At 34.4% G+C, this 24710-nt stretch overlaps 3 protein-coding genes across 5 annotated transcripts; 2 read left to right on the top strand and 1 right to left on the bottom strand.

Moving 5' to 3' along the window:
- Nucleotides 1-10259: 10259 nt before the first annotated feature.
- Nucleotides 10260-14409, bottom strand: LOC127864686 (uncharacterized). Of its 3 annotated transcripts, XM_052404585.1 has the most exons (8): nt 14268-14409; nt 13374-13663; nt 12944-13155; nt 12499-12678; nt 11757-12032; nt 11321-11560; nt 10997-11193; nt 10260-10833 (listed from the first exon to the last, which is right to left on the bottom strand). In XM_052404585.1, exons 2-6 carry the CDS (start codon nt 13654-13656, stop codon nt 11387-11389), a joined length of 1125 nt encoding a protein of 374 aa, XP_052260545.1. In that variant the 5' UTR covers nt 13657-13663; nt 14268-14409; the 3' UTR covers nt 10260-10833; nt 10997-11193; nt 11321-11386. The 3 variants fall into 3 exon arrangements, with proteins under 3 accessions (XP_052260545.1, XP_052260546.1, XP_052260547.1); XM_052404586.1 differs by having other exon boundaries at nt 13374-14409; XM_052404587.1 differs by lacking the exons at nt 10997-11193; nt 11321-11560; nt 11757-12032; nt 12499-12678.
- Nucleotides 14096-19111, top strand: LOC127865967 (uncharacterized). Its single transcript, XM_052406126.1, has 4 exons — nt 14096-14101; nt 17144-17361; nt 18092-18614; nt 18920-19111. Exons 1-3 carry the CDS (start codon nt 14096-14098, stop codon nt 18366-18368), a joined length of 501 nt encoding a protein of 166 aa, XP_052262086.1. The 3' UTR covers nt 18369-18614; nt 18920-19111.
- Nucleotides 18570-24379, top strand: LOC127865957 (uncharacterized). Its single transcript, XM_052406117.1, has 6 exons — nt 18570-18614; nt 18920-19087; nt 22271-22520; nt 22779-22950; nt 23579-23727; nt 24204-24379. The coding sequence occupies exons 1-6, from the start codon at nt 18570-18572 to the stop codon at nt 24377-24379; spliced, it is 960 nt and encodes a 319-aa protein (XP_052262077.1).
- The last annotated feature ends 331 nt before the right edge of the window (nt 24380-24710 follow it).

Below are 24710 nucleotides of genomic sequence, written 5' to 3'. Positions count from 1 at the left end.
TTTTGTAACAGTGGGTTTGACCTTTCATGTTGACCATCCCACACTTGCTGTCAGTGCAGTGCCTTCATTAGGGTCATTTTTATGCCCCCGGTATAAGGGTGGCATATAGCAGTTGAACTGTCCGTCAGTATGTCAGTTTGTCCGGAAAAGAACTTTAACATTGGCCATAACTTTTTCAATATTGAAGATAGCAACTTGATATTTAGCATGCATGTGCATCTCATGGACCTGCACTTTTTGAGTGGTGAAAGGTGAAGGTCAAAGTCATCCTTCAAGGTCAAATGTCAAATATTTGGCCTCTGTCCGTCTGTCCAAAAACTTTAACATTGGCCATAACTTTTTCAATATTGAAGGTAGCAACTTGATATTTGGCATGCATGTGCATCTCACGGAGCTGCACATTTTGAGTGGTGAAAGGTGAAGGTCAAGGCCATCCTTCAAAGTCAAATGTCAAATATATGGCGTCTGTCCGTCCGTCCGAAAACTTTAACATTGGCCATAACTTTTTCAATATTGAAGGTAGCAACTTGATATTTTTTAGCATGCATGTGCATCTCAAAGAGCTGCACATTTTGAGTGGTGAGAGGCGAAGGTCCAGGTCATCCATCAAAGTCAAATATATGGCGTCTGTCCGTCCGTCCGAAAACTTTAACATTGGCCATAACTTTTTCAATATTGAAGATAGCAACTTGATATTTGGCATCCATGTGTATCTTATGGAGCTGAACATTTTGAGTGGTAAAAAGTGAAGGTCAAGGTCATCCTTCAAGGTCAAAGTTAAAAAAAAAATCAAAGCGGCGTTCCCATGAAGCTGCACATTGTGAGTGGTGGAAGTTCAAGGTCATCAGTCAAGGTCAAGGTAATCCTTCAAGGTCAAAGGTCGAAAAAATATTCAAAGCTACATTCTCATGAAGCTGCACATTGTGATTGGTGGAAGTTCAAGGTCAAGGTCATCCGTCAAAGTCATCCTTCAAGGTCAAAGGTCAAAAAAATAATAAATTCAAAGCGGCGTTCTCATGAAGCTGCACATTTTGAGTGGTGGAAGTTCAAGGTCAAGGTCATCCTTCAATGTCAAAGGTAAAAAAAATCAAAAAAATCAAAGCAGCGCAATAGGGGGCATACTGTGTTTCTGATGATCACATCTCTTGTTTGTAAATATCCCACTGTTTAAGTTCAGCAAATGTTTTAAGACCAGATTTCCTTAAACTTGGGGTTGTTATTATTTTACTTTTATTGAATGCATGAAACATGTGTGTTCTGTTGTTGAATAGCTAAACATAGCTTGATGTTTGTAAATTGTGTGACAAATGTTGATCAAATTGATACATAGAAAAAAACAATCTTAGTTAACTTGTATGTGTTAATTACCAAACACAAATATCTTGCGTACTTTAATTGTGTTTTTTAAGACAAACATCATTATACTGATTATGTTGTTTTTGTCCAACATTTCTATATATACACGTTGTATGTAAATAATTAAATATGTATATGTTCATGATATGTATTTCCCGATCTAAATTTGATGTTAAACTCTCAATAAACGACATGTTTTGCCAATGAAATCCCGAATGATTGTCTGGTCACTTATATATAACTTTCCTCTATTGAACCTGAAGAGCTCATTTTGTTTTATCTGTCATTCCGTCCGTTAGTCCTCCAGCACACTTATCTCATGCATAATTTACCATATCAATCATTGACAACAATACAAAATATAAAATCTCCATAGGAATAATGAAACTCCGGAGGCGGTATCCTAAAAAACAGTACTTACACCCGCTTATCTCCTACCTTAGGACAAGCAACTAATTGCCTATACAACACAGGGCAATACCAACGACATACCATGAACCATTAACAAAATTAAAACTAAAACACTGTCTTGGAAATGTCTATATCAATCATGTGGGATTTCCATTGTTTTTAAGTTAATTAATGTAACTACACGTAAAATATTAAAGTAAACAAATGAGCAATGTATGGGAAAACACAGTCATGCCAAGATGTAAGCTTTCAGTGTATAAATACCTTAATGCTGCATAATTTATGCTTTTTATTGTACTATTGGTGAAATAACTCGCTAAATAATGGTTATTAAACCAATATGTTAAATCAGTAGGAACGTACTTAAAACTATGCTCTATACAATTTTATTAATATTTGTTTTAATACTGTCTGTAGTACACTTGCTACACAGGTAAAAGTAAATAAGTTAACAACGTTGAAAATAAAGAGGGCTGCTACCACAACTAACGAATATCTTTAAAAAAAATCTAATTACAAGGATTATTATTGTTCAACAAATAGGTCTGTTTAGGCTGTATTATACATTTTCTAACACGGTTTTATGCTATTTGTATATGACCCGAAACCTACCCGCAAATACATAACATCAATGTAAACTGCCTTATTTATTTTCAAGTGTAAGCACACAAACTAAATACATTCTAAATTTAATACATTTTGATAAGCCACTTAAAATGAACATGGCCTGTGTTTCAGACTGCACCAATTTGTATTTTGCATTAAGGTTCATGGGGGGGATACAAAGACCTATCAATATACATATGTATATTGATAGGTCTTTGGGGGGATAAAATTAATTAAAAATTCGCTTTGGTTTTTCTTCATTCAATGTGGAACAATATGGTCAAACTATATATCATTTTAAAGCTAAAGACGGATAGAATAACATAAACACATTTTTGACATTCAATATTTGTGTGCTTTATTCATATTTTGGTTTAAAACCAATACATTTTTACACTAATTTACAAAATCTCAATCTAAAGTTAGGAAGGATATGCACTACCTTAAGTTGAATAAATACAAAGCTATATACATATACAAGGTCAAGTTAGCAACATTTCACAGAAAATTATTGTCATAAAACAACAAATGAGTTTTTATTCAACTGCCTATTTTGGATAAATTTCCTAAACAAAGTTCTAAAAATAACTAAAACGTAACTACTTTTTAAAAATCCAGGTATGGTGGATAGTAAGAGTCACAATTCTTTTTCAAAGGCTTAACAATTTTGTTATTTACCTCTCAACCAAATTGCAAATTTAAACCATCTAAAATTGAAATAGATTGCAGACGACATATAAAATTGTAAAGAAATATAAAGAAATTGGCAAACCGATTGGTTTTATATTTCGATTACTTCTACCCATTTTGAAAGCGTGGCCCTCGCTGTGCTCCGTAGAAAAACGTGCAAAACAAATCGGTCGAAACCACGTGCAGTAGTGAGAAAACCGGGTATGTGTATACACATACCTGAGAAAACACCAACATATTTTGACAGTTGGTTCGCAACTAGTAAAACAACTATTAACATTAATCAGCAAGAGATCGCACTCAATAACAGAAATGACCACGTAGAGATATCATCACTGACCCTATTTCAAATATTTTCCAGCTGAAAATTGTCCCCCACAAGTCTTTTTTAGTTTATTTGTATTGTTTTTTTTCTGGAGCCGAAGTGCATCTCACAGAATATCCATCTAACTTCCGTTGTTTTCACTTTCGTTATTAAAAACTTTGTTTAAAACAATTATTTATCCTTTATGATTGTTAAAGCGATGTGTTATTATATATTATCAATAGAATAGTATACCGTGATGAATTTAACGGAGTTACGTATCGATCTTTCTGTCAGTCTGTAAGCGTACTATTTTATGCGCAATAATATAAGTATGGTGATTCGACAACAATTGTAAACATTGGTGAAATGCTTCTTACATAGTTATTCTTTTGAGTGTTTATGAGGTCTGATCGTGCAGTTTGCAAACATCAACGGAAAGATTACAATCCAATGCATTTGTCATCGTCAACTGTTTGGAATGTCAATTAGGCGATGAGTTAGTTTTTAGCATGTTTCTTTCTATGTTATGAATTTACAAATGGCTGCCCCCATGGTGATGAAATGACATGTGTTCGAGTTTTGATATTTCTAGATATGTAAACTTTTTTTACTATTTAAGCGTAACTTGCCCTCGTCAATGTCGATATTATTCACTAGTTATATAATTTTCCGCCGAAATACGTGAAATAAACATGATTCAGATTTTTGAAAATAATGTATATTTTAGTGTTAAAATCGCTTTGTATTTTGATTGATTTTGTGGATGGTATGATACGTTGATGTACAAAATTGGTAGCAGTTTGAAGGAAAAACATCCTTTAAAGCATATATGTATACATTTTCAATGTGGCACGCTTCCTTTAGTCAAATTTGAGTTCAATGCTTGGGGTCCCACATTTTTCAAAATGAAGCCTCTACATGAACCTTAACACATGCACACAGTCTTCTAATCTCACGTAGAGCCGTCAGATATAACTTTGAGGAGACTTAAGATAGCAAAACATTGACACCAGTTTCAGAAAGATAAGCATATGTCGAACTGACTTCTTACAACACAACATCTGTATTGACTTTGGCAGTTTGTATAGGACCATATGATCACTTCCGGGTTAAATAATGGGCTTAATAATGTTGAATACTAAGGCTCATCGAACTGCATGTATAGCGATTTTGATTACCGGAATAAACCCCCTTCGGAAGAAACCCCCTTCCCTAAAAACGGCATACCGGAAGAAACCCCTTTTCACATTTTGCATACGCGGAAGAAACCCCCTCGCTAGTTTTGCATAGGCGGAAGAAACCCCCTTCGAGTTTTCAGACAGGCGGAATAAACCTCCTTCGTGTTTTCAGAGAGGCGGAATAAACCCCCTTCCTAAGTGTTAAGTCTTTCCCGCAGAGGTAGTAAAATCCCGACTCGAACGATTCCCCAATACATCCGTTTCAACCTGACTCTATTACTGCATGCTTGCTACTTTTCAAGTTTATATTAATTTCCCGATAATCCCGTTTATAACATTTTAAAAGCACTTTCTGGTAAATATTAACGATAAAAGCTCTCAATAATTTCTTTAACACAAACCTTGCCATTTTTTCTCTTGTATCAAATAAATTTCGGCATAAGTGACTATTTATAGACTCCGAACATGCATCAATCCCCTGACTAGTTGTTTGCTTGTTACAACGCTCAATACACCCACGCTTTCTATGCTGCATAATTTTCGCGTCCTTATTATTGAGAAAAAGAGTCAACACTGCAAAAATATTTCAACGTTGCGGTAACATTTACATTCGGAAGTGTGTTTTGTATTAAAAACGCGTTAACACCAACTTACGGGAGTGTGTTTCGTAGGTGTCCAGTCATTACACCCCCTGGACGTTACACCCCTGGTCTTTACACCCTCTAAGCCTGGACATTACACCCACCAAGATATTGATTAGATTAGAAAGGTGCAATCAACTTATGAACCACTAATTGGATTTGTCATGTAAGATGACACTGATGAGATTAATGGTTGCTCAAATTATTTAATTGAGCAGCCATCATTTAAAACATTAATTTTTATTTCACCAAAATGACTGTAACAATATGCATCTAAATCATAAATACTTTTTTTTCAAGAATATACAGACAAAAGAAACTTGAGAAATAAAAATAATGATAAATAAAATAAATATTTAGAATAAACAAAACACAATCTTAATTCATATACATTTATTTGTATTTCACCATAATGTAATAATAAGCATCTAAATCAATCATAAATTTTTACAAGAATATACAGACAGAAAAAACTTTGAAAATAAAAATAATGATAAATAAAAAAAATATATTTAGAATAAACAAAACACAATCTTAAATTTATACATTTCTTTTTATTTCACCAAAATGTAATAATATGCATCTAAATCATTAATACTTTTTTCAGGAATATACAGACAGAAATAACTTTAAAAGTAAAAATAATGATAAATAAAAAAAATATTTAGAATATACAAAACACAATCTTAAATTTATACATTTCTTTTTATTTTAAAGCTATAAGAAAAAATTCTTTATTATTTATGGAAACGGCCTCAAATACATAAGGACTAAGGCAATATCTTAATCTCAGTGTATCACATCTGTTTAATACTTAAGTTTTATTACTATTGTAGTTACCATAGTATTTCACTTATCTATTTATATATCTATTTGATAATCAGTGCATAAAATGCATGCAGTGTTATGTCTCTGATATTGACAATGAAGCAAATCATTCTGCCCTTAGGCTATTTCATATCACTCAAACAAAAGGAGGTAACTTGCTATTAATTTAAAGCAAGTATTAATAAAGTAAAAATATCCTATCTTTTGGTTTCAGTGGGTTTGTTAGATATTGAAATAGAAGTAACATATTGTCACTGTATGATATATATAATTTTACTGCAGACTTCAAAGTGACATTTGTTTTATTAATTACAATATCATTTAACTTTAAAGTCAGAATTGATAATGAGGGATCATTGAAGAAATACTTTTTTATATTGAAACACAATTAACAGGAATCTGTCACTTACTGTAGCAATCAAAGCATGTTTTCACAGTTTATGGGAGGGCCCTAATTTGGCACTAGTCTGTGTATCTTTTATGGCCCCTAATAAACAGTTAGAGGGTCTTTGCCTGGCCCTAATGTGGCCCAAATAGGTCCAATGTTTATCTAAGTGGCCCAGTGTTACTGTTAGTTTTACATTATGTTAGTTTCATAAATGATGACACAAAACTGTGTCAATGATTTAAAACACTAAATTGGGGCATGAGTCTTAATGCAACATAAGATCACTTAATTATTTGAATGATACCAAAAATATATATTGCATGTATAATCCCTCATGTCTCTACCCGTTTCCCTTTTCCTGCATAAATACCATTCTGTTACATATCATATCATATTTTTTGAAAAATAATGTTTTTGTTAATAAAATGTAAATCAGATAAAACACAGATACCAAGTTATACCCAGTATTGTCCATAAGACCATTAAATTGAATTTCATTTATGTAAAAATAAGAAAGTATTATTAGGATTTCAAACTTTCACCATGATGTAGTTGGTTAATATGTAACAAATAGTTTCTGATTATTAATAATTAATGGATATGTTTTTATAGAGACTAATAATTATATAAGTTATATAATTGTGTAGGTTAAAGTTTATAAATGAGTATTTACAAAAATAAATTGGTCAAGAATGGTGCAGCTAATAAGATTAAACCAAGTTGGTGTTTTAAATTATTTATCAGTTACAAGACCATTTGATAACAATGGTGTGAACAAACTCCTTTAATTTTAGGTGTTATTATTACACTTTGATAATTACAAATTATTTGAAAATATCACAGAACAATGTTTTTCACACCAAAAAATTGTTATTTCCTAATTAACACTGCACATCAATAAGACAGACATACAGACAAACAAACATAAAAAACACTTGGACAGACCCCCATTGGACACATATTAAAGCAGGAACATCATTAATCAAGTGAAGTGTGCCCCATGGTAGGTGTGATCACACCTTAGTAACCTAATCAATTATGTTTACATCTTTGTGGGTGTATAATGTCCAGGCTTTGTGGGTGTAAAGACTAGGGGTGTAACGTCCAGGGGGTGTAATGACTGGAAATCGTTTCGTATTTACAGTAAAGACATGTACCGGCCGTTTGTTCACAAGTTGTTAATGAAGTTGTTAATGATACACACTAAAATATTCAATCTGTGAAACTCAAACGTCGTCATCGTGATAATTGAATGAAGGTGCGAATATCTGATTAAAGGAGTGTACCGGCCGTTTGTTCACAAGCTGTGAAGAAATAATCAAGATGGTAATAAAACGAATAATGTATGAATGGGGAAAAGAATTATTATTTAAGGATAAAATAGACAAAATAGAATGAAATATATTAACATTTATATACAAAGATCAAGCAAGCATATACTAGAAAACATTAAACAAATTGTTGTTGCAAAAAAGGACACGCATTTAATGATAAAACAGGCATTTATTTACATTTATTTACAAAGATCTCAAACAAGCATATATTAAAAAGCAATAAACAATTTGTTGTTGAAAAAAGACACGCATTTATTAACGATAAACGGGCATATATTTACATTTATTTACTAAGTGCAAATCATTCCCTAAAATCACACAATTATAGCCGAATGCTAATGTAATTAAAAAAACTGTACATAACTTCACACGAGCCGCAAAGGCGCCGATCATGACACAACTTCTCATCATTATCTACAATAGCCGGTACATTAAAGGACCTTTTATATAATTAAATCTATTAAATCTATTTCCAAACTGTTATGTGCTGAGTAAAGAGGTGTACCGGCCGTATGTTCACAAGTTGTTAATGATGAGATGCTCGTGTGAATTTGTCTTGCACTCGTTTCAGTGAGATTATACCATTTTATATGCGTTAATGCGTTAACTTGTACTAGATTGATAAAAATAACAAAAACACACAATTAGCGCCCAGAGCCGATAGTGACGAAGATATTTCGTACATATTTTCCTTCAATAACCGAAGCATTCGTCTTTAAAAAAAAATAAAAAAAAAATTGAATCATGCAATCATGCTTCCCGGGAACTTTCTGAAAATGAAAGTGAATTTCTGTAAACAATTACCGTGCGTTTGAATGTTACTAAATCGTCTGGAAGGGGGTTTGTTCCGCTATGGAAGGGGGTTTCTTCCGCCTATGCAAAACCAGCGAGGGGGTTTCCTCCGCCTATGCAAAACTAGCGAGGGGGTTTCTTCCGCGTATGCAAACTATGAAAGGGGGTTTCTTCCGCCCTGCGAAGGGGGTTTCTTTCGGAGGGGGTTTCTTCCGTACACCAGCGATTTTGTATTTAAAGGTGAACTGTCGATTTTATAACGAAAACTGCATTTTTATAAATATGTATATTCTAAAACGAGTGGAATCATCAAGAGCTCTGGCAAAAAATATTACGATACTAAAAAACAATGTTTTTGTTTTCCGTAAACCGCCCGGGTATTTCCGCCACCTATTTTGGTTGTGACGTCACAGGCACTCAACGCGCATGACTCGGAAACTCGTCCATTGTTATTACGAATCGAAGCGTGAACACTTCGCGCTTTATGTCAAATTTGACACTCAATAGATCTATCACGTTAGCATAATACAAGTCTTTTACACAAGTTTTATTGAAATCGTGTGCTTTTTCTGTATTTTTTGCATGACAATCGTTATTCGATATGGTTCAGTGTGTTGCTTTTGGCAATTTGGGTGCAAAGAACGTGAGGAAAAGGGAAAGAAGGGTTTTTTCCGTTTTCCGAAGGATGATGTTACTTGTAAGAAATGGATAAAGGCAGTCAATTCCAGGAGAGTAATCGATGGGAGACTGGTTAATTTCAAACCGAGTAAGGCATCTAGATTGTGCTTGAAACATTTTGACGACAGTTGTTTTTTTTCATCCTCCAAGTGTTATGGCTAGTGTTGGAATGGAGTTAAAGCTCAAGCTCAAAGCTGGTGCAATTCCAACGATATTTCCGGAAACAGAGGCATACAAAGCTTCAAAGAAAGCTCCACTAAATCCCAACGACCTTGGATCAGGGAAGCACAACCGAGCGAAGTATGGCGCCTATTCTTAAAGGAACCAGAAACCGGTAATTATGTTTCTAATGACTAATCTATGCCTGTTTATTTTGATATTCACAGTGCTAAATAATTTTAGTCTGATTAGTCAGCATATTATTACAAATGATTTCAAGACATTTGTATTAAAAAATGCGTTGACATCTGGTTAGAAAATAATGCACAATAGTCTCCGATGCAAGTTTATTTTAAATACTGGTCAGGCTAATACAAAGGAGAGGAAGCTGTACAGTACTGTACTGGTCAGCGAGTATTTGTCGGACGAAATTCACGGTTTTTAGTGGATTACTTCCTTAATAATGCAAATTACGGCATGAAAAGTTTACCGATATATCTTGGGTTCGTCATGTACAAGTGCATGTAAACATAGTCGGATTTTGATGTGCGCATGCGTATGTACGAGGCCCGCATATGGGGTCATCAAAGGGAGGTAATTTTACACTATACAGGAGTATTTTCCGGACATTTATATGATTTGAGTAAATCGCAACAAATTATGTTTAAAATGGTATTTTTCTTAACTGAAACGATAGAAACACGTGAATGTATTTATTTAATGGTGCAAAATGTATTCTTCAGTGTGTATTAATAGAGTTACAATTGGAATCCAATATCAGTGCATACAAGAATATCCGTTTTTGATGTCTCTTTAAAAATGTTGTACGGTCATCGCATTAATAAATAAACGTGAGCTAATTTCATATTGGTAGAGAAACAAGGCTATAAATTATCATTGCATTGGTATTATTTATAATATGATGATTATTTAATACAAAAAACGTGTTTCATTCAATACATAAGGTTTTATAATAATCAATACATCACAAACGTCAAAAGCAGCTTACATGAATCTCGTGCACGAGAAACACAAGGGACACAGCCATTCACTCTTCACAATACAGCCATGGCTTACATGCCTTACAATACCAGCTTTCTCCCTCTTCCATACTCTCTCGTAAGTATTCTTGCTCGCTACGATGCAAACATTCAAAATGGTACCATTTGCCACACACTTTCTCATCACACCCGAACCACACAATGCCCTTGCTCTCATCCAACACCCTCCCTCTCATACAACAGACTCCACACGTAAACTTCTTGTTAGCAAGTTTCCCTCTATCCATTTTCTCGTCCGCTTTTTTCTTCTGTTCCTGTTCCCTGGCCAATCGCTTTTCAACACGTTCCTCTTTTCTCTTAATCTTTTCAATTTCTCCCTGCTCTTTCATTCTTTTCCTTTCGTCGGCTTCCAAAGCTCGCTGCGCATCTCGACGGTCTTTCTCGGCGGAAGCTTTCTCTCGTTCCTATCGGAGGAAAACCATTGTAAAATGCATGTAATACGATTTGATATGACACGAGACAGTTATAACGAAATAAGTGTTAATGTACAGTGATACATACAAAATGTGCACTGCTTCTGAATGTTGGATAGTGTTGTATTATGGTGATTAAATACCTACGCCTTACCATTAACTCCTTCAGTATTTCGTCACCACTTATTACTCGTCCCTCGGTAACTATTCTTCTTTTATTTCGTTGAGCTGCAGGTTTTGACGCTGGTGGAACTAAAATGTCAGCAAGTGACTCAGGCACTAGACCGGCCTTGACAAGAGGGTTAACCGTGAAACGTCCACATTCTTTACATGTCTGGGCCGAGTTGTCATCTAAAAAGAACGCATATGTTCATAATATGAAAAACTAATAAATAAATATGAGGATGTGTGCAATGTGTGTATCATTTTTTTTTAAACATACGTTATTTTAGATAATCATCTTGCAGGTAAACTGTACCATTAATATTTTGCACAGCGGGAAACATCGCCGGTATAAGCTGGGACTCGTCTATGGCTCCCCTGTCTAGTGGGACGATACCAGCTTTGAAAAAGCCCCTATGATGGTAGACGGTGTGATGCGGTCCATCGCATACTTCAGTAAAACAGGGTATTTGGATTTCCCTATAGTCAAGGACGGGCAAACAATTCCCAGATCAGACGCAAGTGATGCCATGTTTGTCTTTAACGGGCCAATTATCTGAAAATGTTTTTTAAAAATCAATCAATAAATGTTTATTCAAATAAAACACTTGTTATGTAAGTCCTCATTTACCTTACGTGTTTTTATGTGACTAAATGCATACGAGTACAATGTTAGTTTGATTGTTTAGCCTTGTTAATAAATTATTCAACGATTTAGGCTTTTGACTAGGATGCTATTGAGTTTGAGATACCTTCACATCCAACGGCTGCAAGATGTGCGTGGTATGGCCTGGAAACCCGATCAGCACAACATCGTTCGCCCTGGCCGCCTGAATAACTGGTAGGGAAATGTGTGCGTCATGATTGTCCATGATCAAGACAACCGGCCTTGCTCGCCCACAGTGGGGCAGAAATCCTTTCATGAACCATGTTTGAAACAACTCATGGTCGATATACCCCGTCGAGCTGCTCCCATAGAGCCATGTGTCTGGCACGCCGTCGGTAAAACGCGTGTGTGGCAATGAACCCTGTATGATTGTTCAAATTTAAACATGTATCACCAAGTACCTTGGGCATGACATAAAAGCATGTATATTACGTACAAAACTATAAACAAAAATACATGGTTGATATATTATCATATTTTTTCCATTTGAGTTTAAATGAGTCGTGTTCTGAGAAAATTTAGTTTAATGCATGTGCGTAAAGTGTCGTCCCAGATTAGCCTGTGCAGTCCGCAGAGGCTAATCAGGGACGAAACTTTCCGCTTGTATGGTATTTTTAGTTCCAAGGAAGTCCCTCCTTACCGAAAATAAAATTTAGGCGGACTGCACATGCTTGTCTGGGATGACACTTTACGCACATGCGTTAAGATCAGTTTTCTCAGAACAAGACTCAAATATTATATTACAATTTCATAATCTGTAAGCGTTTAAGCTTGAATAATATTTAAGTGCTTAAACAATTCACTGCATTTTTACAGAATACAATTACCTTGAAAATAATCATTGTAGGGAGAAACCGCCCATCTGCACAAACGCAAAGGTGCGCGGTTATATGGTTTCCTCCACCGCCCATAACTTTCCGGTTGATGGTGTGCTCCCTTTTTCCAGTAATAACTTTCCCTTTGGCTTTTTCTTTTCCCGACCAACCGGTCTCGTCACAGTTGAATATCTTAATTACGTATAAGTAAGTGTGTAAGCAATGAAATTTACGATTTGAATGCACTAATTATTTTATCAGTAAGTAAATAGGTTTGTCTTCGTTTTTATTTAATTCCGATGTTTCTTAAAGTAAAATAATTTTATAAATGACATTAACAAATAAAAAGAAAAAAGAAAACCTTAAAAAAACGAACTTATATTTTCACTAAATTCATATAAGTATTCCATATTGATGTCAGTTGATATAGACCCGTTTACGATATAAAACAACTTACTTGTGACGGTTTATCTTTTACACCATACTGTGTGAGGGTTTTGTCCAGAAAGTCAAAGAATGGGTATATGACATCCTCCCTCGACATTGAGGAACGTGCCGGATCCAAACTCTCGGGCGTCCGTTCCTGAAGTTCCGGGTGGCGCGCAAACAATTTTCGGAACCATTCGTCTGACGGCCCATTCTCTGACACCTTATACGGATATGTCCTACCTGTACATTAGTTCGAAAGTAAATCTACATAATATCATATAATACAACAATAACTGTGATGTAGGGGCGGGACCATGTTATAAAGACGTATAATTATAAAGGAATATACGTGTCCGTGGTAAATGAACCAGTCAAGGGTAAAACATTTCAATTACATGCACAGTATTCATAATAAGATTACAGACTTATAAATTGTAAACATAAATGATCGAACCAACCTCCTTGCTTAATGATTTCCCGAATATAAACACGGGTTCTGTTTCGTGTCATAGGGAAACCATGATCCGCCATGTATAATAGATAACTCACAAGAGCCCCCTCTTCCTCATCGTTTAATAGGCTCACTGGGCCTGGGCGTGTCTCGCCAACACGCCCATGTACATGATCTGATAATGTACTACGTGGAACATTGAATTCCCGTGCAGCGACCCTAATTTTCATTTTGTGCTGCCTAACAGCAGAGACGGCACGCTGCATCTGTGTCTTTTCCCTTGATTGCATTTGTTTTCTGCAATTCAATCCATTTTTGCATTACATTCTAATTGTAAAACAGACACTTAAATATACCATTATCCTTTTTAAGTCGTTTAATTAATGCTAGCATTCCTAAACTTATATTTGTGTATCAAATGTGGGGTTTATTCGTAAAATTACTTAAACTATGCAAACATTAACATAGATTAGACTATTCAATATTACGAAACACAGCTATTACAAACCCATCAAGGGCGAAAATCCCAGCAGTGAATGTATATAGTCGTCAATAAGATTTGTTTCCCTTTAATCAAAGCGTTAACTATAAACATTTTGCAAGCAAATACGATATCTGTTTATAAAAAAGTGTGTCGAGTTTTTAATGTAAACAAATCAATAATTGAAATAGTTTGTTGCTGTTGACTACATCAGTTTCGTGTTAAATATGAGGTTTTAAGAAAAAACAATGGAGGTTTGGTGTATTGTAGCAGACGACCGAAAATCTCAAGAACACAGGTCGGGCCTTATTGAGTGAATTATTTTGCGCATGCGCGTACTATTAATATCCCCCGCGCGGAGGTCACATTTCATTGCGACAAAATTTGTAAACATTACAATTATTTAACTACAATACTTGCCTTTCAACGAATTTCTGGTGTCAACATTGAGAAAACAATCGCGCGTAAGGATGTGACGTAGAAAATTGTGCTAATGGGTTAAAATACACGAAATAAATAGAACGTCCGATAAATACTGCTGTCCGACAAATACTCGCTGACCAGTAGAAATATTGTTTGACCTATAGACTATAGTATTCTCACACATTGTTTTGTCAAACATTTGAATCCGCAAACGACTTATAAGTATTTCTTCACAGTATTAACCATGCATTATATTTCAATAAATTATATTTTATTTATAACATAAAGGTGGTCTTATAAGCGCAGTGGTTGATATGTGTCCTTCTCAGCTAGGTGACCTGAGCTCAAGGCCATTTCCTGTATATTGTTGAGTAATGTCAGAGCTGTTGATGGTCAACATACAGGATGAATTAGGTTTTTCTGGATAATGAGCCTTCCACCTCAGAACACATCCGCAAAAAATGGAAATCTTTCTGTACCAAGTAGCTGGAAAATGCTGCTTATATGATAATTCCAATTTCATCCACACTTTAAAAGTCTAAGGAATGCTGGGGCACACATGGGTTCGATCATGTACAGCCTTATGCCCAGTATGGATATGCCTAATTATTTTACCTTTTAATATATATTTTTTAAAATTTTCTTATATTTTGTATGCATGTATGAATTAATGGCTTAGTGACAAACAATTAATTAAAACACTTCTCTTATTAATAAGGAAAAATAGGTTAATCAGTGGAACAGCTCTAAAACTGACAAAAACATTCCATTTGATAAATAAATAAGACTAGCTAACTCACCAAAAATATTCAAAGTATAAAAATAATATTGGGCTTATTTCAATTACATTTCCATAAGATAAGAAAGTATGAGAAAATCAAAGTGCTGGTAAAACAATAATTATGTAAACTTTCTTATACTGATATATTGAACAAAATAAAAAAAAGTACTGTCTATTACACAGATGATTAAAAGACATTGTAAAAGTAAATTAGAATAGTATTAATAAAAATATTAATAGTATTTACTAACACCATTCAGCATTCTGTATTGAATTATTCAGATAAAAATGTATATTGAGAAGGGTTTTGTGCATGGACTGTAATTATTTGTACAATTTATTATTTCTTAAACAATGAACAGCTTGGCATTTCTCTGAAATAATATTCTCTAGATTCAATTAAATATAACAAAGCACATGATTGCTTTCTTAGTTTCTTAAGTTTCAAGAATGTCCATGGTAACCAGTCAAATTGACACCAGTTACCAGTGTTGTGTATTAATCCATACAGAACTGGCATCAGTGTCATGGAGTTTATGGCTATTTGGTTGTTGAATAGTGCCTTATCTTTGGATATATCACAAGATTATGGTAGAACACAGTATGGTTTCAAGATAAAAGATTATTCCTAGCCCAATTAAATCAACAAACAATCATAAAATGTATTACTATCAGACCAGTGCCCTAGCTTAGCTTACCAAGGGGTGCAGTTCCAAGTCCCACCCAAGGTCTCACTATGCCCTACACCATGCTCTTGTGTGGAATTTATCATATGATTATAAAGGAAGTTGTATTTATCAATAAATTAATATAAATGTTCAAACTGAAACTAGTTTTATTTATAATAGAAATTGTGTTTTCAATTAACAATCATGTTATTAGAAATATTTACTTAGTAATTATAATGAAACACATGCTTTTATATTAAAATTATGCAAATGAGATAATATGGCTTTGTGCACTGAAGAGCTCTTTTAAGAATTAGCACCCTTCAATTTCAAAATCCAAAAAGGAAACTGATCAGACTATCCCCACTACCACTAAAAGGCTAATGATTGCAATATATCTGTCATGTTCTGAGAAAACTAGACATAATGCCTGTGCGTAAAGTGTCGTCCCATATTAGCCTGTGCAGTCCGCACAGGCTAATTAGGGACAACACTTTCCGTCTTAACAAGATTTTCAGTAAGAAGGGACTTCCTTTAAACAAAAAATACCATTCCAGCGGAAAGTGTCGTCCCTGATTAGTCTGTGCGGACTGCACAGGCTAATCTGGGACAACACTTTACGCACCTGCATTATGCCCAGTTTCTCAGAGTGCGACACATATTATTTCAAAGTTCAATAGCATAGTTTGGCTTATATTGAGTGATATAGACATTTGTGTCATTCTGTCATTATTCTGTGTGAATTTATAAAAAGTAACATGATAATTATTTGTAGGACCCATATTCATCATGTGTGGAAGAGCCAGATGTCTGTGAAGAAATGTCTTGTGAACAGTCGCCTGTTCGGATCAGTGATCCTGAATCACATTTTGATAATGTGTATTCGCAGTCATCACAGACATCTGAGGTTCGTAATAATGTCAATTAATAATTAGTTTGTTTAACAATCTCCAAACAATGTCAATTATTAATAAGTGTGTTTAATTATTTCCAAACAGCCTGTTTTTTATGTGATAGGAGTTACATATTTACATTGGCTTGAAAAAAAATCCTCAATTCTTGTGATATAGTTTTTATTCTTTATTTTCTGTTTCTATACATGGGGAAACTTTCTATTTTTTTATGCTCCCAAAGGGTTGCATATAGTTTTTGAACTGTCCATCAGTTCGTCCGTCTGTCAGTCTGTTGGTCCGTCCGAAAACTTTAAAATTGGTCAAAACTTTAGCAATATTGAAGATAGCAACTTGATAATTGGCATGCATGTGTATCTTACGGAGCTGCACATTTTGAGTGGTGAAAGGTCAAGGTCAAGGCTATCCTTCAAGGTCAAATGTCAAATATATGCTTCAAAGTGGCGCAGCAGGGGGCATTGTGTTTTTCTGAAAAATGCAAAATGTTCATCATTTCAGACGGTTGTATTTCAGCAAACAGAAACCACAGGGAAAGGACAAAAGTGTTTGGGCCATGCCAGTGATGTCAGATGTGAGACAGACCCTACCTGTTTTGAGTCGGAGTCATCAGATGCTGAAGATGATGAGATGAATGATGCATATGTTGCTGATGACGCTGATGATGATCCTGACTGGGAGCCAGAAGACGATTCCGATGAGGAATATGAATCAGGCGATGAAGAAAACGTTTGGTAAGTATTTTAAAAAACTGCCATAAGTAGAGTGAAAACTTATGTTTAATATATATGTATCCATATAATGATTATTAAGTTGTTATTCTTATTTGACGATGAATATTTTCAATACGATACTTTTATTTTTATATTCCTATGAAGATATGACACAGTCAATATGTTTGTCTATCTGTTTGCGTGAAACTTCATGCCTCAGTCATCAGGTTGCAATGTGTTGACTGATTTTGAAGTAACGTGGTACAAACGCTAAATATCATAACTTAAGGCAAGGTTTTGTTCACACTTAGAGGTCAAAGGTCATATCTTAATGGAGTCCTGCATAACTGAAATGTTCGCCATCAGTGCCCAATACATTGAATAAATGAACCAGGATTCTTTTTCTGGAGAAGTACAATGTTTAAAAAAAAAAATCTAATCATAAGGTATTTTACTTTTCATGTCTAGTATTTTCAGATTGAGTTCAGTTATATTTTATCAACATTTTATATTTTGTATTTCTTTGGTATTTCATTGACATCATTTATTCCTGGTCAAAATGACATCAACCTATTATAAAATCAACTGCTTGTGTAAAAAGAAATAATGAAGTTGGACCTAGTAACTAGTGAATAACAATATTATAGTGCATGTGGTGTATACATGTATTTCTAAGAAGTATTATCTGTAAACTAAGTTATTAATTACATTTACATTTTCTTAACCCTAATAATGTAGAATGTTTTTTCAGGGTAGACTGCAGTGAGCAGACTGACAGGCCATACTTAGTGTATGAAAGCTGTCTGCTGCCACTACTGTTGATGTGCTCTGTGTGTGGCGACAGATGCACCATCACCAAGAAGTCGACCAGAGGAGGCCAGCTAAGAGTGACAACTATATGTGGCACTGGACATTGGAGAACATGGGACAGTTCACCCAACATATGTGGAACACCACTAATAAACCTGGTAGTGGCAGGGGCCATGTTTTTTAGTGGTGTCTGCCTGAGGAAATTCGTGAACTGTTAAAGTTTTATAAAAGTTCCCATTCTGTCATACAGGACGTATATGCGTCTTCAATCCATTTACATATTGCCAGCGGTTGACAATGTGTGGAAAAAGACTCAAGCACGCCTTTTTGAGATGCGCACTGGTAAATCGCTACGGCTGGGAGGGGATGCTCGGTGTTGCTCACCTGGACACACGGCAAAGTACGGCTAGTACACTCTCATGTATCTTGAGACTAACCATGTCCTGGATGTACAGCTTGTACAGGTACTTATACTTTATTTTTTTTTGGCTTTATAGTTTGTCTTTAAAAATGAGCCTACTCATTCTAGTCAACTTGTACTATATGTATTGAAGCCTTGGTATGTATTATCTGTGGCAACAACAACAACTCTAGATTGGATATTTCATATTATTATGCCTTTTTTGTCACATTCCAATACATTTATACAAATGCTGCAAAATGCAAATGATATTATTGTGGGTGTTTTGACTAATTTTTTGAGCTGTTGTATAAAGAAATTAAAAATAAATCTTAATTATTAATATATTATAATTACAATGTATTTTAGAGTAACGAAGTTAAAAACTCCAATGCTATGGAACTGGAAGGGTTGAAGCTTGGACTAAGGAACTTGGCGACCAACCACATGAAGGTTACTGATCTAACGACTGACAGACATGTACAAGTTCGCAAGTTCATGCGCGAAGAAATGGAAAATATTTGCCACTGGTTTGATGTATGGCACATGGCAAAGGGTATGTATACATGCATGATATATTGCATTGATAAAGTAATCATTTTGGTGTGTGTATTCCAACCATTTGCAAAGAATTATTTCTTGAAAATGAAATTTCCATTTAAGACAACTAGACAGGCTCTAATAGTATGACGCTGCTCTATGTATTATTTGACTACTTATTATAAATATGTTTTTGACATGGTTTGCCTTTTGGTTATTTATTGCCTTCCAGACAACTTAGACTTGTAAATGTTGTGTTAAAGGTGTGAAAAACCACGGAGTGTATATTGACAGGAGATGAATCGAGTATTTGACCCTTACTGTAGTAAATTCAATCTTATGCAAAAACTATTCATCCGATTTTATTGGTTTGTACGTTATCGTGTTGCTTATTAATTCCTCTTTCAAAAAAATATAACTTTAAGTATATTCCCGTTGTTATTAATGGTTTTATAGCGAGTTAAACACAAGAAATACACATTTTATGTTTTACCACCGCGCGTTTTAACGTGTTGTGGCTATCGATCTTTTACAATCAGCGTACAGCGAAGCGCCGAGGTTATACATTTTGATGTACCCACTCACGTCTTTTGTTAAATTATAGTTCCATTTCTCGGCCGATTTTGACAAATTATATATCATTAGAAAGCTTACGTTACGTAGTAAACAGATATATAAATATATATTAAGTTTTTCTTCTGATTTCGACAGCCCGGCGAGTTATAACTTGAACTTTTGCAAATATCATACCGTTTTGGAGTTTTAGAATCTAGATTTACGGTTGACATGTTTGTACTTAATACCAATTTGTAGCGTTTATATTTAGAGTTCAGTTTTAAAAATTACATCTTGCTTAGGAGAATAGAAATCTGTATACGATAGAAAAAAAAAAATAAAAAAGAAAGTAATTAAGGAATGAAGGCGGGAAAAAGTAGCGCGCGTTCCTAACGCACTGAACTGATGCTACGGTCTTGGCGATTATGCTTTTGTTTAGAAACCGGCCATTGAATTTCCTTTGCCATATTATTATATTTTTATGGAATATATTGTAGTATTTTGTTCACGAAACATATCAATAAAGCTTATTATAAATGAATCTTAATCAATTAACGATTTCATCTCTTGTTTATAACACAGAAAGGGTGTTAAATTTATGATGAAACAGCGTATATAGCGGACCCTCTCGATATTATTCGGCTTTGCATGCATACTTGAAATAAAATGGGTGTCAAAAACATTCATCGTTTGCTGTTTATTATCAACAAGGTAATTATGTATAATTATTTGAAATGTTATTTACCTTAAATTATCAATTTATTAAAGATTCTTGAAAATCACGGTCGGTGTTACGCGGGTCCTTTCTTATTTTGACATCAGGGCATCATGTCCAACTATTCAAAATCAGATTTTTTCACCGGGACGATGACGGCTTAGATTTAGACAGGAAGACAGATAGTTTGTTCAGACTTATACAACAGTACATCGTCTTCAACTCAAATATATAAATTATTTTTAGACGAATTGTTAGGTGATTACACATATAGCAGCGATGATTCTGAGAATGTTGCCATGTTTCTTATCCGTGTAATCTAGAGTCCATGGTTTGAGCATTTTTATCGCGGTGTTCAATAAAAGATATCTCAATAATCTTGTTTATTGATAGATCTGTGGTTTTATTGCCCCTGTGTTCAGCACAAACCAATTATCTCGTTATGATCAGATACTGTGCCGACCAATACTAAATAACACTATGGTGTCATACGCCACAGCAGGGACCTATACTTGTATATTGGTCCCTAACCACAGGTGGCAATGTCTGGTCAGTTTACACTTTTTATGATACCTCCATGTCTTCTCGTGGTATTAGTGGTCATTTCTTGGAGTAATGTAGCGCCAAATACTCAAGTTTGCGTTTATAAGATATGTAGCGTATTGAAAACATTTATAGTCATCTGCCCATACAGATTGCCATAAACTAAATACTGTATAGATGTCAGCCAGCTTAATCATAATAATTATAAGTGCTTAATACCTATACATGTACATTTTAAACATTTAAAAAATCTAATACTTAACATTTAACGTATTTAGCGGGTACCTGTAAAAAACTCCGTCATTTCGTAGTCCTATAAAGAGCGTATGGTAGTGTACGGAACAACATAATTAAAAAACAGCATTCTCATTTGACCACAACGGGGTTAAATAATCTTTCCGAAAAATACAAATAATACAGAGTTTTAATTTAGAATTCTATATATTTATAACTCTGTTAACTTATAAAGATATTTCAATATACATGCATAGACAGTTGACCGTGATTTTCAAGAATCTTTAAATAATTTTAATTAATTGATAATTTATGGTTAATAACATTTCATATATTTTACATAATTACCTTTTTGATAATAAACAACAAACGATGAATGTTTTGACACCCATTATATTTGAAGTATGCAAAGCCGAAAAATATCAAGAGGGTCCGCTATATACGCTGTTTCATCATAAAATTAACACCCTTTCTGTGTTATAATCAAGAGCTGAAATCGTTAATTTATTAAGCTTCATTAATACTTAGCTTTATTGATATGTCTCTAGAACAAAATATTTCAATATATTTCATAAAAAAATATAATAATCATGGCAAAGGAAATTCAATGGCCGGTATCTAAACAAAAGCATTATCGCCAAGACCTTAGCATCAGTTCAGTGCGTTAGGAACGCGCGCTACTTTTTCCCGCCTTCATTCCTTACTTGTTTTCATTTTTAAACCATTTTTTTCTCTATCATATACATTATTCTATTCTCCTAAGCAAGATGTTATTTTTAAAACTGAACTCCAAATATAAACGCTACAAATCGGTATCTAGATTCTAAAACTCCAAAACGGTACGATATTTGCAAAAGTTAAAGTTATAACTCGCCGGGCTGCCAAAATCAGAGGAAAAACTTAATATATATTTATATATCTGAAAACTACGTTACGTAAGCTTTCTAATGATATATAAATTGTAAAAATCGGTCTAGAAATGGAACTATAATTTAACAAAATACGTGAGTGGGTACATCAAATGTATAACCTCGGCGCTTCGATAAAAGATCGATAGTTACGACACGGTCACGTGACTTAGACACAACAAGATATTTGGCGTAACGTTCCCGTTTCTTATCCGTGTAATCTAGAGTCCGTGGAAAAACAAACTGCTGACCCTGTGGAAGAAGAAAGGATGTGAAGCAGTTGGAAATTGGGCGCAGTCAATCGCCAACCACCTCTACTATTGTGCTGCCTCTAGTGAGGGAAACGGTGACTTGGTTGTTGCAAAGTGGCTTTCAATTGGGAACCATGTTGTGAATCGTCATGATGGCCATGGTGACTTGTTTCCCAGATGTCTTCATGGACCGATAGACAGAAACAAAAAATGGATAAAGGCTGGTACGGCAAAGTTAAATTTGTTAAAGACATTGTAAAATACAAAATAGATCAACACATAATAACCAGTAGCAACTTTATCAATTTCTTCCTATACACATGCAAAACTAGTAAAGTTACACGTTCCTGAAATAGCAGGGCCTTATTGTTTATATAAGCCCCTTGTGTATTTCCCTCTCTTCTTGATTATTTCTGAAATAACAGTGATCATCGGTGTGTTAGAATTTCATTGCAGAGAAGATTTTTTTTTTTTAATTTCAGGTTCAAAGGCCCATAAAGAGCTCCTCTTAATAACGGAACGAAAGCGTTTCGTGGCAGATATTCGGATGCTGTCACCCACTGAGCAGACATCAGCCTTGGAGGCGCAGCACAAGGTGGTGTGTCAGTTTGCCCCAAAGTTCCTCAGCTTCTCCTATGCAGCAATGAAACAAAGGTAGGAAGGCTCCACATCCGCCAATTGAATATACTGGAATCACCATATAAGTCCATCCGGCAACAAAAATGTGTCAAAAGGGCGATATTTATTTTTTTAATTTTCAATTAAGGACACTTGATGGCATTGGTCCTTGTGATATGAAGTAATACATGTGCATTACATTTCATCATACATTGAAAAAGTCAAATGTTGTGTTTCTTTTCAAGTTCGACTTTCTGTAAGTGTAACATTAAGCCACACAGTACCCCATGCTGTGTCTGGTGAAATTCTGTCACTATTCTTACAAACTCTATAATCTATAAGATACAATATGTAAAAATAAACTTATAGGTTTTTGTAAGCTTTTATTGCAACAAATACCTGGTATATAGCTCATTGTATCATTACAAGTGTACATTTTACTCACTGATCCTGTCCCATACCTACATAATATGGGTCTCCTTGGCTTGTGGAAACTGTAACTTCAAAATTTATATTGTATTTATATTGACCATAGTTTAATTCTAGTGATATATATCTGACAAAGTAATTGAAATAATCCTTGATGCTGTACTCAATCAAACCTCTGTTGTGTGTCTCAGTTCATATTGTAATTCATTTAAATAATATTACTTTTAAATTGCAGACTACATCTTGCTGCTTTGCATTCCGTGGCAAATGCAAACCACAAGCAGGCCGAGACCAGACAGGGGGAAAAAAGATACAGACTCTCCTATCCTAAGTACAAGGCTGGACACCATGTGGTTAAAGCAGTTAAAGAGAATTGCACTTATGGTAATGTATTCATAATGAATTTTATTGTATAAATAAAACCACAGATAGCAATATTGAATTATCGTGTTGAAGAATTTTGTTTCTGCACATAAAAAAAATACATTACCGCTTACAGAAATCACCTGAACTTGTCCGATATGTTGAAACAAAATTTAGAAATTATGATTCTAAAATCTGGTGATTATTCTGAATGTAAAACAACATTAAATGTATTTGCATGTTGAACTTGTTGAGTTTTTAGAATAATCTTAATACAAGTCTCTTTTTCTGAACAGATAGTGAAATTATCTAAAATATCAAAATAAATACATGAGTTTACATGCAATCTTTTATCAAAATGTTTGGTTTCTTAAAGCAATAGATTTCTGTAATACATGGTTGAAGACAACAATACAAAAAACATTCATTGTTTATTATTCTCTAATAAGAAGGAACAATTTATCAATAATTATAATTTATTTTAATATAACTTTCAGGCTATGTTGATGAACTAATGGCAGAGCTGATTAGGATGAAAGAGGAGTACAAGAGCGATGCCAATGCAAGGGCTGCCTCTGGCAACATTCTGTTTTCACCGCCACCCCTGTCTTCCTCTGCAAACAGAATCCTGAAGTCAGAGGCTGTGCAGAACCATCGTTCGCGATTTAATTAGCGAACAGGGATGGAAATTAGTGGTTGCCCGTTTTGTTGTATAGTTATCTTTTACAACTTCGTGGTATAGGTTGAAACATATTTAAAAGAACACTGTAAATCAGATAGCGAAATAACACAATAGACACATGATCATAATGAACAAACATATGCGTGTATGAGAAATAATAATAATTAATTGATAAAACAAGAAAGAGTAACACGGCAAAGCATTTGGATTATTTTGAAGGGCTTCTGTTTGTTTATGTTATGAATACAATGTTTGATTTTTTGTAAAAATTCGGATGAACAAGCTCTTACAGTGACAGTCTGCTTTAATCCAAAGGTAAGGG

This window comes from Dreissena polymorpha, chromosome 1 (genome assembly GCF_020536995.1).
Source record: "Dreissena polymorpha isolate Duluth1 chromosome 1, UMN_Dpol_1.0, whole genome shotgun sequence".
In the NCBI taxonomy this organism is placed as follows: domain Eukaryota; kingdom Metazoa; phylum Mollusca; class Bivalvia; order Myida; family Dreissenidae; genus Dreissena; species Dreissena polymorpha.
The sequence above is the reverse complement of the archived record's forward strand: the minus strand, read 5'-3'. Positions and strand labels throughout refer to the sequence as shown.